Source organism: Polistes dominula, unplaced genomic scaffold (assembly GCF_049000335.1).
Source record: "Polistes dominula isolate Pdom_NZ unplaced genomic scaffold, Pdom_raw_medaka contig_15, whole genome shotgun sequence".
Taxonomy (NCBI): domain Eukaryota; kingdom Metazoa; phylum Arthropoda; class Insecta; order Hymenoptera; family Vespidae; genus Polistes; species Polistes dominula.
In genome coordinates, this window is record NW_028300915.1 from 4,260,007 (window position 1) to 4,274,215 (window position 14,209).

General features: G+C 31.3%; 3 protein-coding genes and 1 long non-coding RNA gene across 6 annotated transcripts in view; 2 read left to right on the forward strand and 2 right to left on the reverse strand.

Moving 5' to 3' along the window:
- Window positions 1-7: 7 nt before the first annotated feature.
- Window positions 8-1,207, reverse strand: RpL32 (ribosomal protein L32). The gene is made up of 4 exons (XM_015329676.2): window positions 1,074-1,207; window positions 746-859; window positions 325-477; window positions 8-204 (listed from the first exon to the last, which is right to left on the reverse strand). The coding sequence occupies exons 2-4, from the start codon at window positions 836-838 to the stop codon at window positions 46-48; spliced, it is 405 nt and encodes a 134-aa protein (XP_015185162.1). The 5' UTR covers window positions 839-859; window positions 1,074-1,207; the 3' UTR covers window positions 8-45.
- A 1,994-nt stretch (window positions 1,208-3,201) lies between these two features.
- sax (type I BMP receptor saxophone) lies at window positions 3,202-7,406 on the reverse strand. 2 transcript variants are annotated; one of them, XM_015329695.2, is made up of 7 exons: window positions 7,078-7,406; window positions 6,653-6,831; window positions 6,069-6,312; window positions 5,720-5,994; window positions 4,986-5,626; window positions 4,673-4,907; window positions 3,202-4,579 (listed from the first exon to the last, which is right to left on the reverse strand). In XM_015329695.2, exons 1-7 carry the CDS (start codon window positions 7,136-7,138, stop codon window positions 4,442-4,444), a joined length of 1,773 nt encoding a protein of 590 aa, XP_015185181.1. In that variant the 5' UTR covers window positions 7,139-7,406; the 3' UTR covers window positions 3,202-4,441. The 2 variants fall into 2 exon arrangements, with proteins under 2 accessions (XP_015185181.1, XP_015185189.1); XM_015329703.2 differs by lacking the exon at window positions 7,078-7,406 and having other exon boundaries at window positions 6,069-6,292; window positions 6,653-6,830.
- Window positions 7,407-8,077: 671 nt separating this feature from the next.
- On the forward strand, window positions 8,078-9,281 carry LOC149033178 (uncharacterized). The gene is made up of 2 exons (XR_016175979.1): window positions 8,078-8,189; window positions 8,765-9,281. It is a non-coding gene; the product is annotated as an uncharacterized LOC149033178 (long non-coding RNA).
- Window positions 8,127-14,209, forward strand: part of dpr1 (defective proboscis extension response 1) — a 291,921-nt gene continuing 285,838 nt past the window's right edge. Inside the window, exon 1 of one of the 2 annotated variants that reach the window (XM_015329152.2) lies at window positions 8,127-9,513. In XM_015329152.2, the coding sequence (XP_015184638.1) occupies window positions 9,438-9,513 (76 nt within the window). In that variant the 5' untranslated portion in view covers window positions 8,127-9,437. The remainder of the gene's footprint in view (window positions 9,514-14,209) is intronic. The other variant, XM_015329115.2, reaches the window with a different exon arrangement.

A 14,209-nucleotide genomic window follows, 5' to 3' on the forward strand; every position in this document is an offset into this window, starting at 1 on the left:
GAATACATAGTGAAAAGATCTTATTTTATTAAGAATTAAAAATATTTATTCATTTTCTTCAGAACGCAGACGTGCGTTGGCATTCGTGACGCGAATTGAAAGTTGCTGGGCACGTTCGACAATAGCCTTGCGTTTTTTACTGCTAACAGCATGGGCAATTTCAGCACAGAATTTGCGATTTTGCATCATGAGTACCTCTAATTCCTGAAAAATATTTTCAAAATATTCCATCGGTTAGAATAATGTATGAATATTTGTTATTAACAAACATCTGTATCATATACAAATAATCACACGTTTTACAATTTTTTATGTTATATTTACCTTGACATTATGTACAAGAACTTTACGGAAACCTGTTGGAAGCATATGACGAGTTTTCTTGTTGCTTCCGTAACCAATATTAGGCATTAAATATTGGCCCTTAAAACGCCTGCGAACTCTGTTATCAATACCCTTAGGTTTACGCCAGTTACGCTACAAAAAAACATTTATTTTTAAACTTCTATAACGAAATATTTTTATTCCATGGTAATTTTTTATTTATTTATTTATTATTAATTGTAACATAAATTAATAATAAAATTAAAATTGACATTATTTTTATTAGGCAATAAAAATAGCCTAAGGAACAAATTCAAATACTTCTACAACAAAAATGTCATTAAATTGTTCAGACATGTTAAGTACAATTTCTTGTAACTTATTAACTATATAATTTCGGAAATATTAATGTCTATAATACCTTCAATTTATCATATCGGTCACTTTGATGCCTAATGAACTTCTTTGTCCTTTTTTTGACAATAGTCGGCCTATAATTTGGTCGGATAGACATGATGACTTCTTTTATGAATTACTGAAACCCAACAAAAAATGAGAGATGCAAATCTTAGAAGGCACATCGTGCTCACGTGCTGAATAAATTTAAAAGAATTATCTAAGAATTACATTATTTTTGCATTAATAAATACTATATAACATAATTAAAAATATATAATATTTTGTTTAAGTATATAAATTTGATTTATTTTATTTATATAATATTTATGAACACGTGTTGAATTACATACCGTTCTCTCGCAAATCGTGAAAAGGAAAGGTTATATTTGATCTTTGTTACTTGAATGTAATATAAGAAAGATGAGAAACATGCTCTGAATTTGTAAAAAATATTTTATAGATAGAAACTTAGGAAGTTTAACCAATGGGATAAAAGAGACAGCTTCTCTAAATTCATTTTGATTGGTCCATTAGTATTTTCGTCGATCGTGCTCTCTAACGGCTATTTCTGCAACTACATATAACATCTAATAATAGATTTATACCATAGGAATTATTTTAACTATGGAAATGTGTATTTCCTGCCACGTGACGAAATTTGAATGAACCATATAGCCATTGATTTATAGTACTAATTTTACTACAACAATCTACTTGTTTTAAAAAAAGTATTCTATTTTTATGTAGGTAAATGAAATTCTTATATATTTCTTGCTTATTAACAAAATACAAATAATATCAGATAAAGTAATTAAAAAGATGTAAATGTATATTGAAAAATTTATTTATTTGTTTTTATTTTTAACTTAATTCAAATTATTGGATCTACAAGTAAGTTTCCAGCATTTTTTAATAGATGGTGTCACGAGTAGATTCCGGTGTAGGAGACGCGACTAGCGTACCGATGTTATACACTAGCGCTTTTTCTCCCTATACGGGAACTACACCAATTAAGTTCGAAGTTGTACGGCCGAGATTATAACGAACAGTCGAGAAGACGCAGTTTTTTGTATAGTGTCCAAAAGTGTACTTATAAATCGTAATAATAAATTTATATTTCTTGTTGGTAAAATCCATAAGTTTATACAAACTCTCTAGATAGCCTTTTTCCACCGGCCTTGTTCCCCACATTTTCGAAGCTTGTGTATCTGTTAACAACATTGCATCATCATATCTGCGCATTTCTATCGGCGTCGTATATTTTATGAAGCAAAAACATGGCAAGTTATGTGCCAAATAAGTGTCATTTGCGGGAAGCATTGCTTCTATTCTTTAATATGAAGAAAAGTGCAGCTGAGGCCTATCGTTTTCTTCTGGAAACTTACGGGGCGGAATATATTGGTGAATCGACGTGTCGTGGGTGTTTCAAACGGTTCAAAAGTAATGATTTTGACGTTGAAGACAACAAGGAGTGCTCCGGAAAGCTGAAAAATTTTGAAGATGAGGAATTGGAGGCTTTTCTGGATGAGTATCCGTGTCAAATTCAAGAAGAGCCTGCTGCATCATTGGGCGTCACACAACAAGCCATTTCTTGCACCTGAAAGCTTTGGGATTCATCCAAAAAGTTGGAAATTGGGTCCCGTACGAGTTGAAGCTGAAAAATGTCGAACGGCGGTTTTGCATGTCAGAAATATTGCTGCAGCGGCATAAAAAAAAGTCGTTTCTGCATAGTATTGTCGCTGGTGACGTAAAGTGGATCTATTATGATAATCCTAAAACATATGCAAAGTTTGGCGAGCCGGTCAAATCGACACCGAAGCGAAATATTCACATAAATAAGGTCATGCTCTGCATATGGTAGGATTAGAAGGATGTCATATACTACGAACTGCTTCCGAGTGGTCAAACCATCACAGGACCAGTGTATCGAACCCAACTAATTCGTTTGAAGCGGGCATTGGCGGAAAAACGGCCAGAATATCAGACCCGGCACGAGTCCGTAATTTTTCACCACGATAACGCTCGGCCACATGTTGCTGCTTCGGTCAAAAACTACTTGGATAATAGTGGATGGGAAATTCTGCCTCACCCGTCTTATAGTCCAGATTTGGCGCCATCCAACTACCATTTGTTTCGGTCGATGCAGAACGCTCTTACCGGAATGCGCTTCACTTTAGTAGAGGGAATCAAAAATTGGCTCAATACGTTCTTGGGCTCAAAAGACGAGAACTTTTTTTGGTCCGGAATTCACAAATTGCCAGAAAGATGGGACAAAATTGTATCTTCCGATGGACAATATTTCGAATGAAAAATATGTAACCATTTTTCAGAATAAACCCTCAAATTTTATTTAAAAAACCCTGGAAACTTACTTGTAGACCCAATAAGATAATTTTAAATATCGAAAGAATACTGTATCTACTAACATATGATTCAAAATATTTTTTGTTAAGAAATAAATTTATGAGACAAACAATATCTGTTTGATGAGATGCGTTTTTAATGGACACACAAGTTAGTAACTTTATACAGAATATCTTTGGTCCTAAAATGAGTTCTCTCGCATCATTCACTCTCTCTTTCTTTCTCTCTTTCGTTCACAATTAAGAGTTTTTTTTTTATTAATAACATGCAATGGCAGAGATATTCAATGACCTTTTCTTTAATTGTATAATAATAACAGATATGGATATTAATGTCTACATTCTATTTACAATATTTTAATAAAAGATTAATTTTAGAATTAATGATATTGTAAATACTATTAAAAGAAACGAAAAATCAATAATGAGAAAAAAAAAGATATGGCATAGGTGAAAATTAAAAAGATAATATTTACAAATTCATTTTGTGATACCATCTTAACAAAGATGGTATCTACCACGTAGCACGAAAAATACAATACAAATACAAAATTACTTTCGAGTTCTTCTCTTTCGAGACCTACGTTCGAGACATGATGTTAAAGGAACACTATACTCTAAAATAATTCGGAAAAAATTAAACAGTGCCTAACTTATTTATAACCATTTTATGAGTAATAGCCACAGAAAAATATCCTTTTCTGTAATGTCAAAAGATGCAATAAAAACAAAAAATTATGAACAAAAAAAAGTATTACACTAAAATTAATTCACAAATTGATTATAGTAAAATTACTTAATTTAAGTGCACACTTCTTATTTAAATAATAATAATATTTGTAAAAATGATATATGTATGTGTATATATATATATTCAATATATGTATATTGAAATAATCTAAATCAAATGTAATCGAGAAATTAGGCTTCTAACTCTGGTAACATATATATTTTCTTTCTTCTTCTTACTTTTTGTTTGTTAATCATTTCTATAAATGTAACACATCAACGCGTTTTATGGAAATGTTAAAATTTGTACATTTATACAATTTAATCGAGTTTAGTGTATAAAAATTCATGCTGACTTGAGTTAAATACTCAAGTATAATGCACTGAATATGATCAAACGTATTAGAGAATTGAGACTGAATGAAAACGTTAATGTTTTTTCACGATATGTCAATAAACGATATTTTTTTTACCCTTCCATGATATTTCGATAATTTATGATCCAACAACGAGGATGACTGATTTTACAGTGCGTGTGATAATATGATGGTATAATGATAATGATGATGATAATAGTAAAAATAAATATATATATAAGAAATAGAATATGATCGAATAAACAATGGTCAGTCGAGAGGTAAATGAACGCGAGAATCGGCAGCCGCTAATTTGATGAGTGTTTTTTTCACTCGAAGAATAGGTAAGCGTGCAGCAGGCTTATTATGCCAACATTCTCTCATTAGTTTTCCCATTCCTGATAATGTCTGAAAAATATTTGTCCATTATATATTGTGAAAGAAAGAAATAAAATAAAATTAATTAAATATAATGAATATAATGAAAATAATCGTATTTACTGCATCGTAATGCCATCGGTTTGGTAAGGGTGGTCTACGTTGATCAAGGCAGACCAATTTATGCATTTCTTCTATACTGGGTTCTTGATTACTGTACGAGAGCCATTCGGAATAAGGGGCAGCATATTCCAAAGCAACTCCGTTACTTATACATCTACGACAAACTTCCCACAATATAAGGCCCAAACTATAGATATCTGCACATCTGAAGCTTTCTAAACATTCTACATTTATTCTGAAATCGGGAACTTGAAGTTAAGATTTTGCTCACACACATAAACGTTTATACTGTATATTTCACGTAATAACTTACGTTTGTTCCAAAACTTCAGGACTCATGTAACGTTTAGAGCCTTGTTTTAAATCCACTCTGTCTGTAGTAAGTCGATCCTGAGTTACAGCTAATGCAAAGTCCGCAATAACACAGCCGCCGTTTGTTTTAACAAGAATATTTTTAGATTTAAGATTACGATGGGACATCGCCGGTTTTCCCCTAGTTCCATGAATTTCCGTATGTAAATAAAGTAAACCATTTGCTATGCTCAACGTAATATTCAAGGTTTGATGATGCGTTAATGGATGTGGCGAATGACTTAAATGATCGTAAAGCGAACCAAGTGGATGATAATGTGTTACTAGCCATAACTGAGTACAGCTAGCTCTACTTGTCATATCGCTTCCAACATATCCTAAAATATTGTCATGTCTGGATGGTAATAATTGAGAATAGACTTCCGTTTCTCTAGCCCATGCAGCCTCGTCTCGTGAAAAGTAAATTTTCACAGCCACATTTTCACCATGCCAAATACCTCTCCAGACTTCACCTCCAAATCCTCCATTACCTCCACTACCAAGACATTCGACTAATGCTACTTGTTTAGCAAGTGTGCGTTGTACCAATAACGGTAATCCTGAACCAGACCCACTGGTGAGACTTCGTCCATCCAAATATTCCTATATGATTACAAACGATACCTTTAATAAAATGATGTATAACAAAAAATTTTAATATTGATTTTAATACATGTTAAACTATATAACACATACCTTAAGAGTACTATCACCCGCTGCAGTTGCTTGCAATTCATGTGCATGATAAGTTGTACTAGATACAGATGAAGGAGAAGAAAAGTGTAACATGGACGGTTCAAGTTCCGGATCTATAATTAACCTTTTGTGCCTCGAAGCCAAGGGACGTTTTCTACGAGTTTTACGAGCTATCACGCAGAAAAGAACACCTCCGACAATAATCCCTACTCCTAGTATAGGCGCTAATATAGCCAATGTCAATTTAAATACATAGTCCGATTCTAATTCTCCATCTATAGTTTAATAACACATAATAAATGTAGATTCTGCAATTGAACTTAATCAAACGATAATATAGATATCTTACCATCCACATAATCTTCCAATATAGGAAAAGAACCATTGTTACAGAAATCACCTTGGCAACACACAACAAAAATATGTGCACGTCCAGCCGATCTGCTGACATGCTTTTTTATGCCATTGTCATTTTTTACTTCTTTAGAGGATTGTTGTTTGTTACAAGTAAATTGCATTTTATCTACATCATCGACGCATCCTCTGCTAATCCTTTCCTTTCCATCTGTATCTCTTATTTTAGATTTCATACACTAATATATAAAAATACATATATATTAGGGGGACAGAAAAGTAATCAAAATTTTTCTTTGCTGGCAAAAAACATTTATTTATTAAAGAAATTGTAAATGCTAATCAACAAAAAATTTTGTCATCATTTTCTAATACTTTTTGCTTTACATAAAGGAAATTGTTCAATTCCCTTTTTAAAAAGTTCTTCGATTTTTCATTGACACAAATTAAATGTGAGTGTACTCATCGAAGAAATTTTGATTACTTTTCGGTATCCCTAATATAATATATGTAAAAATACTTCAAACGAAGTATATTATATATTTTGTTTATATTTATGTAATAACAAAGAAGTATTACTGTAATGGCATCATCACAGATTTCGGTCTGAGCACAGTCTGGTTCATCGCAAGTAAGACATTTAAAACGACGCTGATTGATAGGATTAATTCCAAAATTAATTCCTACAGGTTCATGAGATTCAGATGCTTCTCTACTGTCAAGTAGAGGACCGTCGTCCATTAAAGCTGTCTTTTGTCCTATTCATTAATAATATTTATATTAGTTATCAGTTAGTTTTAACAAAAACTTTCTAACTAATACTCTTGTTAAAGAAATGTTGCTTTACAAAACTTAGTTCTTTTAACATTTAATATTTCATAGTCAAGTACCTTATAAACAAAATAATATAAATATTTTAATTATTGTATTAAAATATGTAGATAAAAGAAAGTACGTTAAAAGATAAGAAACTGAAATAAATATTATTGAAAATAACCTCATACCTGAACATAAGCTGAATGTCAACAAGAAGATTAAATGTATGACAAATATATTATCCGCCATTTCTGTATGCGTCAAAACAGTGGACCACTCTAATCAGGTCACCACTAGTCTTAAACGTTTAGGTTACATCTTTTTTTATCTTATAAGACAATACGTTGTGTTTCCTCATGTAATAGCCTTAAGTTTTTATAAGAAAATACTTCATTTCACTTTTTAATATATAGTTTTTGTACAATGCCTCATGTATGCTCACTAGGGGAGCTAAATTCATGTAGGCAATGTAGGAAAGTCAAAGATTTCTCTTATGTCTGATATACATTGAGCGCTTTTGTCGGTGACGATAACGCCCTCAGACGATAATATTTCCAATCACATACACAGTGACTGACTATTCCATCTAGGAATTATTACAAGAACTTCAAAGTACAAATCGATCGATTACTTCTGATCCGTTGATAATTAGAAGCATTTAAAAAATAAAAACTCAATTTCAAATTTTGTATAGATTAATTCATATAATTTACATTTCATTTTATAAAACCCTTTTTCTTATAATAATAATATAATTATTTATAAAAATTTATTAATATATATATATATATTTGGTTATAATTGAATGTGCTGGAAAAAAGTTTATATTAAATTTTGTTGTTGCCTATATGACAAGTTTGCTGTATGAAGTATAGGTCTTTTTAATGATAATTATAATGATTTTTATTGATAAAATTCGATGAAAAAAAAACTTTTAATTTAATTTTATCTGTTGTTAAAAAAAAAAAAAAAGAAAGATGATATATAAAATGTTCGACTTGCTAGAAGAAACAAGTTAAGAAAAGATGTAATAAAACACAAGGAAAGTGAAATGGGAAGTCGATTAAATCGTATCAAATATCAGTATAGAGATATTAGGAAAGAGAAGAGAGATCGTGTAAGATGTTAGAAGAGTGCGCGTGGTAAAATGGGACGGGACGATGATGGTGTTCTTCTATCCGGCGCGAACGCAGCAACTACATGGCGCAGGCGTCCCGACGGAAGCTGGACGCAAGTCCGCAGGATCATTCCGCGCCGCGAACACCGAGCGGCACCACCACCACTCGAGTTGGTCGTCGCGGTGAGAAGTCCATGTGCGTTCGACGTCGTCCCGCGAGACGACGACGCCGTTGTTAAGAAGAATTATAGACGCGTACGAAAAGGAAAAAGAAAAAGAGAGAAATAAAAATAAAAACAAGAGTAAAACTATAGACGAATACAAAACAAACCTATTATTACATTTATCTTTTATTTTTTATTTTCACAAACGTCTTCGTTTTATTTTTCGTTCGTTGCTAAACCTTCATTTTAAATCATTGAGATGATAGAAAAGATTAAATAAAATAAAGAAGAGATAATAAACGGGTGTAGAAGTGTATCGTTAAGTTTAAAATAAAAAATAAAGAAAAGAATAAAAGTAAGAAAAAGTATAAAAGATTAATTATTTGATATTATTAAGAGAAGGGTTGAACAAGGATGACGCGCGAGTCTTCAAGCGCGAGTCGCAAAACGCGCGACTCTAACGGAGTCAATCACGCGCGAGAACGAGACGAGAAAGATCGGCGATTTGTATCTACGTTTTGTTTTTTACCAATAATGATGATTTTTCTTCAAGTTTTTTTTGTAAAAATATAAAACGTACGAATCCTTTATTAGGTCACGATCGTCATTTGTCAACGGATGTTGAGAGAGGAACAAACATTGGTGCAGAAATTCTTTTCGGATACTTTAGTCAACCAATCATCGAAGAAGTGTTGATTGATTGGTCCTCGATTGGTTCACCTTCGATCTCGTAGCCATTTTTATCGCTTTTCGTCGACGTCGTTGATTTGAACGTGATATTTATAACGCGCCAGTTTTATTTCTTCCCACGGAAAAAAAGGGAATTGTGTAAGGTAAAGAAATATTACTCGAAATGTAATCGAAAAGTTTTCTTCTTGTTCGAGATAATTTTAAGACTATCTCGTTTTTTAACGACGAAGAAAAGAAGGGAAAGTCTAGTCCGGTACTTTAACAATTTTTATCGTCGATCGTTTCGCAAAGAGAAGGGTGATAAAGTTCGAAACACGAGTGATTGGTACACTTTGATGATGGTGATATTCTCTTGAACGAGATTATAGGATGAGAGTGGAAATAAACAGAGGTACGAGTGAGTGAGATCAAGATTGTGAAGTTTTTAAATTGCTAAGAGTATTTATCAGGATACTGTGATCTAACTCGAAGGCAACTTTAAATCTGACGAACCAAAATTGGTGCCATTTTATTGGTGACGGTGGACAACGTTAAAGGTGTTATCATAGGTGATTCGGGTAATGAGAAAGTGTGGAAAATGGTGTGTCGTTGGCTCACCGTTCCGTTGCTCTCTGGTTTTTTGATCTTCATTGAAGTAATTGCAGTTGGCCAAGGTAAGTCCAAGTTTTCTATCAAAGAAATACATTTTTTTGCGTATATTATTTATTTAAATATTGCGATTGTATATGAAAATGGAACACTCGTTAATTATTAGTTACTTTCTTTTATATCTATTATTTTTATATAATTTAACATAATAAATTATTTTATGTAACAAATCTTCATTGTCAGATAAAATTCGGTACGTTTGTGTTATTAAATAAATTACATCGTGAAAAACTTCTATAGATATTGCGAAAGGTTTTTTAGAATATAGAAAAAGTAAGTTTCCTGTTGTTTGGGGGAAAGAACAAAGTGGAGAGATAAAATTCGTGGGTGAATTTGTAGGGGGGTTAGACGTAGCAAGGAAACAAGCACGTTTGACTTCTTTTTATTCTACCGGTTGAAGTTTCGATCTTCGATAGCAATATTGCATTCCATTGTATTGTATTCGTTTGGCATAATTGAGTTTGAAGAGAATATAAACTAGTTTAGCCAAACTTTTGTATAAAACGTTTATACATTGGATACTATCGACAATTCTTTAAGATTATTCCCAAATGATTTCTATCTTTATTTTTACATTTTTCATATTATTAATAAATCGCACACTCATTAACAATATTTTCATTTAAAGCATCGTAAATTTTCCGATCAATTATTACGGCATTATGATCACATTTTCAACAGTATAAAAACAATATTCCAGAATGTCATTGATTTATGTTGAAACGTAAGCCATGTAAATATCAGCTTAAAAACATATGCAGAAAAACATGAAATTTACATTTAGCTAGAAAAATATTTCAAAGAATTCATGTTATGAAATGAATCATTTCATATTTAATGACCTAATAATTTTTGCATTTTTTTTGTTTTTCTTTTTTTTTTTAATAAGATTCGTTCGTATAAGCTCTGTTTTCACATTGATTAAATTCAAATAGATTCACTTGACGCATGTAATAAGTGTCGATCAATTTTCAACGAGTTGGTTTGGAATTAGAAGCTTCGATCAAAAGGCATTGTTTCTCTCCTCTCTCTCTCTCTCTCTCTCTCTCTTTACCTAACTTTCTCACACAAACGAGTAGATGAATGTATATCGATTTTCGCAAAACGGAAAAAAAAGTCGATGACATACTCGATCGTGTTATGCATGTTCAAATGTTGGCTGAATGAAATGCTGATACTTAATAAAATTTCCTCCAACCAATATATCAGATGGCCAATTACTGTTTGTTACGTGTTCAGGATTTCAAATGATAATTATATATGAATATCCTGATCAAAATACGCGCTTAATTAATGAATTTAATAAATTCTAGTTAATCGCGGTTATTACGATTGTTCAAAAGTATTCTTAATTCCGCATAACGAATTAATGACATTTTGTGCGTATTAATTGGTATTATTTATTGAAAACATGATATTTGCATTATATATGATTATAATGTATTTAATTATCTATCAATTATATCTTTTCATTTGTGATTTATATCACGTGGTTTGAAAAATCAATAATATTAAAATAGATATGTTATTTTAATAACGATATAATCGTATATAATTATATGTATATATTATTTCAAGTAATATGTAAACAATAAATATAAAATATAACGTCTATACAAATGTATATATAATAATTTATAATTTTATATATGAAGTAAATAATAATATATTTATTTAGTATATATAGATTAAATAAATCTATAAAATCTAAATATCTATTATATATCTACATTATTCGATCGTCATTAAAATTTATCGAAGAAGATAATTTTATCGATTTTCGAAATCTGAATAAATCAAGCCTTCAATGTATACTACTGAATAAAAAGAAGGCAAGTATTTTGGAGGGTTCACGATGGGGTGAAGTATATCCGATGAGGAAAGTGTACTTTGTGGCAAGTAAGGAACACAAGGAAGAACTTTCTACAAACACAACGTTATGAGATACAGCCCTTTCGTTTGCTAACTGCTAACAAGAGAAAATCCGTAAAATCATCTTATCATCGAGAGACGCATGGTGAAAGATACGGTGAACTGTTGTATAAACTCGATAAAGTATACTCGAAGTTTGACGATGATTATGCGTTCTGTGTTTCAATGTGAGCTCACGTTTGTTGGTCTTACATCGTTGATCTTACTGTCGACTGTGGTTCCATGTTAATTATCTTACCTAGATAAACTCAATTGACCATGATTATGTACGAAGGGGGAGAATTGATCGCGGCATACATTTGCTCCAGAGATAAGCCTGTCCGTCCGTTATACAAAATATATCTATACACTATTATTACCAGAAATATTCAATTTGCCAGCATCAATGATATCATTTCAATATTTTTCAAAAACATATTGATTTGTTATATCACGTTAAATATGCATTATAATCACTTCATTCGATATCGCATGATTTTGCCACAAACTAGTTGATTTATAATATATAATAATTTAGTTTAATAATAATCTTATACTCATATATTTTATATAAATGAATATTAAATATTTTTGGTTTCATCCTTGATTTATTCTTATAACAATAATATTATTTTCCTTATTATACCAATCAAATGAATTTATTATGCTACGTAATATAACGTATATGTATGTAGTTTCCGTTACTCTTTTTGGAAAATGTCCAAATGTAGTAGTGGGTGATAGAGAGTGAGAAATAGAGAGAGAAAGGAAGATGTATATATATAGAACGTTGAAATTTCTCGAAATATGCGATATCAAGAACTAGCTAACTATCCTGCACACAAATGCATTTTCCTGTTTGCTTCATTGAACGCAATGTACCAAAGTGACCCTCTGCAAATTTAACTTACACCTACCTTTCTCTCTCTCTCTCTGTCCTTCTCCCTCATTTCCTCTCTCTCCTCTTTCGACTCGTAAGCCTATCGATCTATCTCTATCGATTATTGGTCGTCCTTTGGTATTCCACGTTCATCATGGAAAATTCGCTAATCCCAGAGTTTGCAAAGGCATACACGGAGGTACTCACTCACGTGATTTTCGAAGTTTCAATGATCTGCCAAGGGACACTATTAAAGCAGAGCTATGCACAAACAAATGTAATTACCTTGTGCGTATACTGCCGAATTTGTCGTTATGTTACCTCACACGTTTACCGCTCATTTATATGCGTTATATCTTTATCGTGATGTTTAACATCTGTTTTCCTACATTGCCTTTTATTTGACTAATATTGAAACTTGAACGAATTAAATTCAATCTTCTATAATTTATTTATCCTTTGTAACACATAATTAGTAATATTTAATTAAAATATACGAAAATATATATACTTACATTTAATGTAAAAGAATTTAATAGTTAATTTAGATAAGTATTTTTATTTTTTATAAACAAATATACAGAAAGAAATGCATTTATGTGATAATATCAATACTTATGGTACATGATATGACATAATGTAACACCGAAAATAAGAAGAAGAAAGAGATGGAAAAAGATAGTCAAAAAGAGTAAAGCCTAGAATCTCGTTTTCTAGGATAAATTCCCAAGCGTGTCGTATATAACACGTCTAGTGCGATAAATAAAGAAACGTCATAATCTCAACCAATGTTTGAGTCTTACCTATGTATGTACATATACACGTTGGAATCTCGTGTGAATAGATATTTGGTTGTGGTGTGTTTGGCTTAGTAGAGTAGAGGAAAGGGGAAAGGGTAACTTGTCCAGGAAGCTGATATAAAGTCCCAAGGGAGAACGGGCTTTGCCTAGCCTCGACATTGAAATATACCGACGGCCCTGGGTCAGTTCTGAGAACTTGTTATCCGAGATTATGACAGTATAAAAATAACCATCGTTAAGGTGTTGCTTCGAAAGAATCGCAAGTGGTATCGTGTGACTTCGTTCTCCTTCTAAACTTACCAACAAAATGAATAGCTTTAACGATGCTTTATGTCTTACGATATTTATAAGATTATGAGATTATTTTCTTTTCACTAGGAATATTTCAATTCAATTATTCGATCGATATTTTATTATTTATAAATAAAATAATAAAGTTATTATATAAAGAAATAAAATACTTAATTTATTTTAATAAAATACTAATTTTAGTTTATTATTATTTTTGTACATAACACATTAATATTCTATCTTTTATTATAATAAAAATAATAGTAATAGTAATAATAATAGTAATAATATTTAATTATATTTCTATTTTTAAATAGATTGTTTCTTTTTCTACGAATATTCACCTAAAATATTTTAATATAAGTATACTTAGATATGGCACGTATATTCGACTAGGTTGTAAAATATAGGAATATGAAATTATTCAAATTGTTTCAGCTACAGTACTGAGATAACGAGTATGTTCTTCTTATTCGTTAAACTTTTTAGAAACGAATACACAAAAGAGATTTCAGAGACATTTCTTCGAAGTACAAGCGATAAGCACGTACGCGTCTAACTCAAATCGAATTGCCGAGAATATTTTTCATAGTCACATTGGCTATCCACGAACCACAAAGAAAAAAAAGTTCCGAATTTTATTTGGCCTAGTTACGTTTTACATTATTCTTTTCCGGTTTGCAAATGACGAACGTGGGATACACGGATATATGATAACCCCTTAAAGTTTTATTTGATTTCATCGAATGCGTAATCTTTTCCCTAAGGGATACTCTTAACTCTTTTATTTGCACGCAGAATACGTGCGAGAAATTTCAT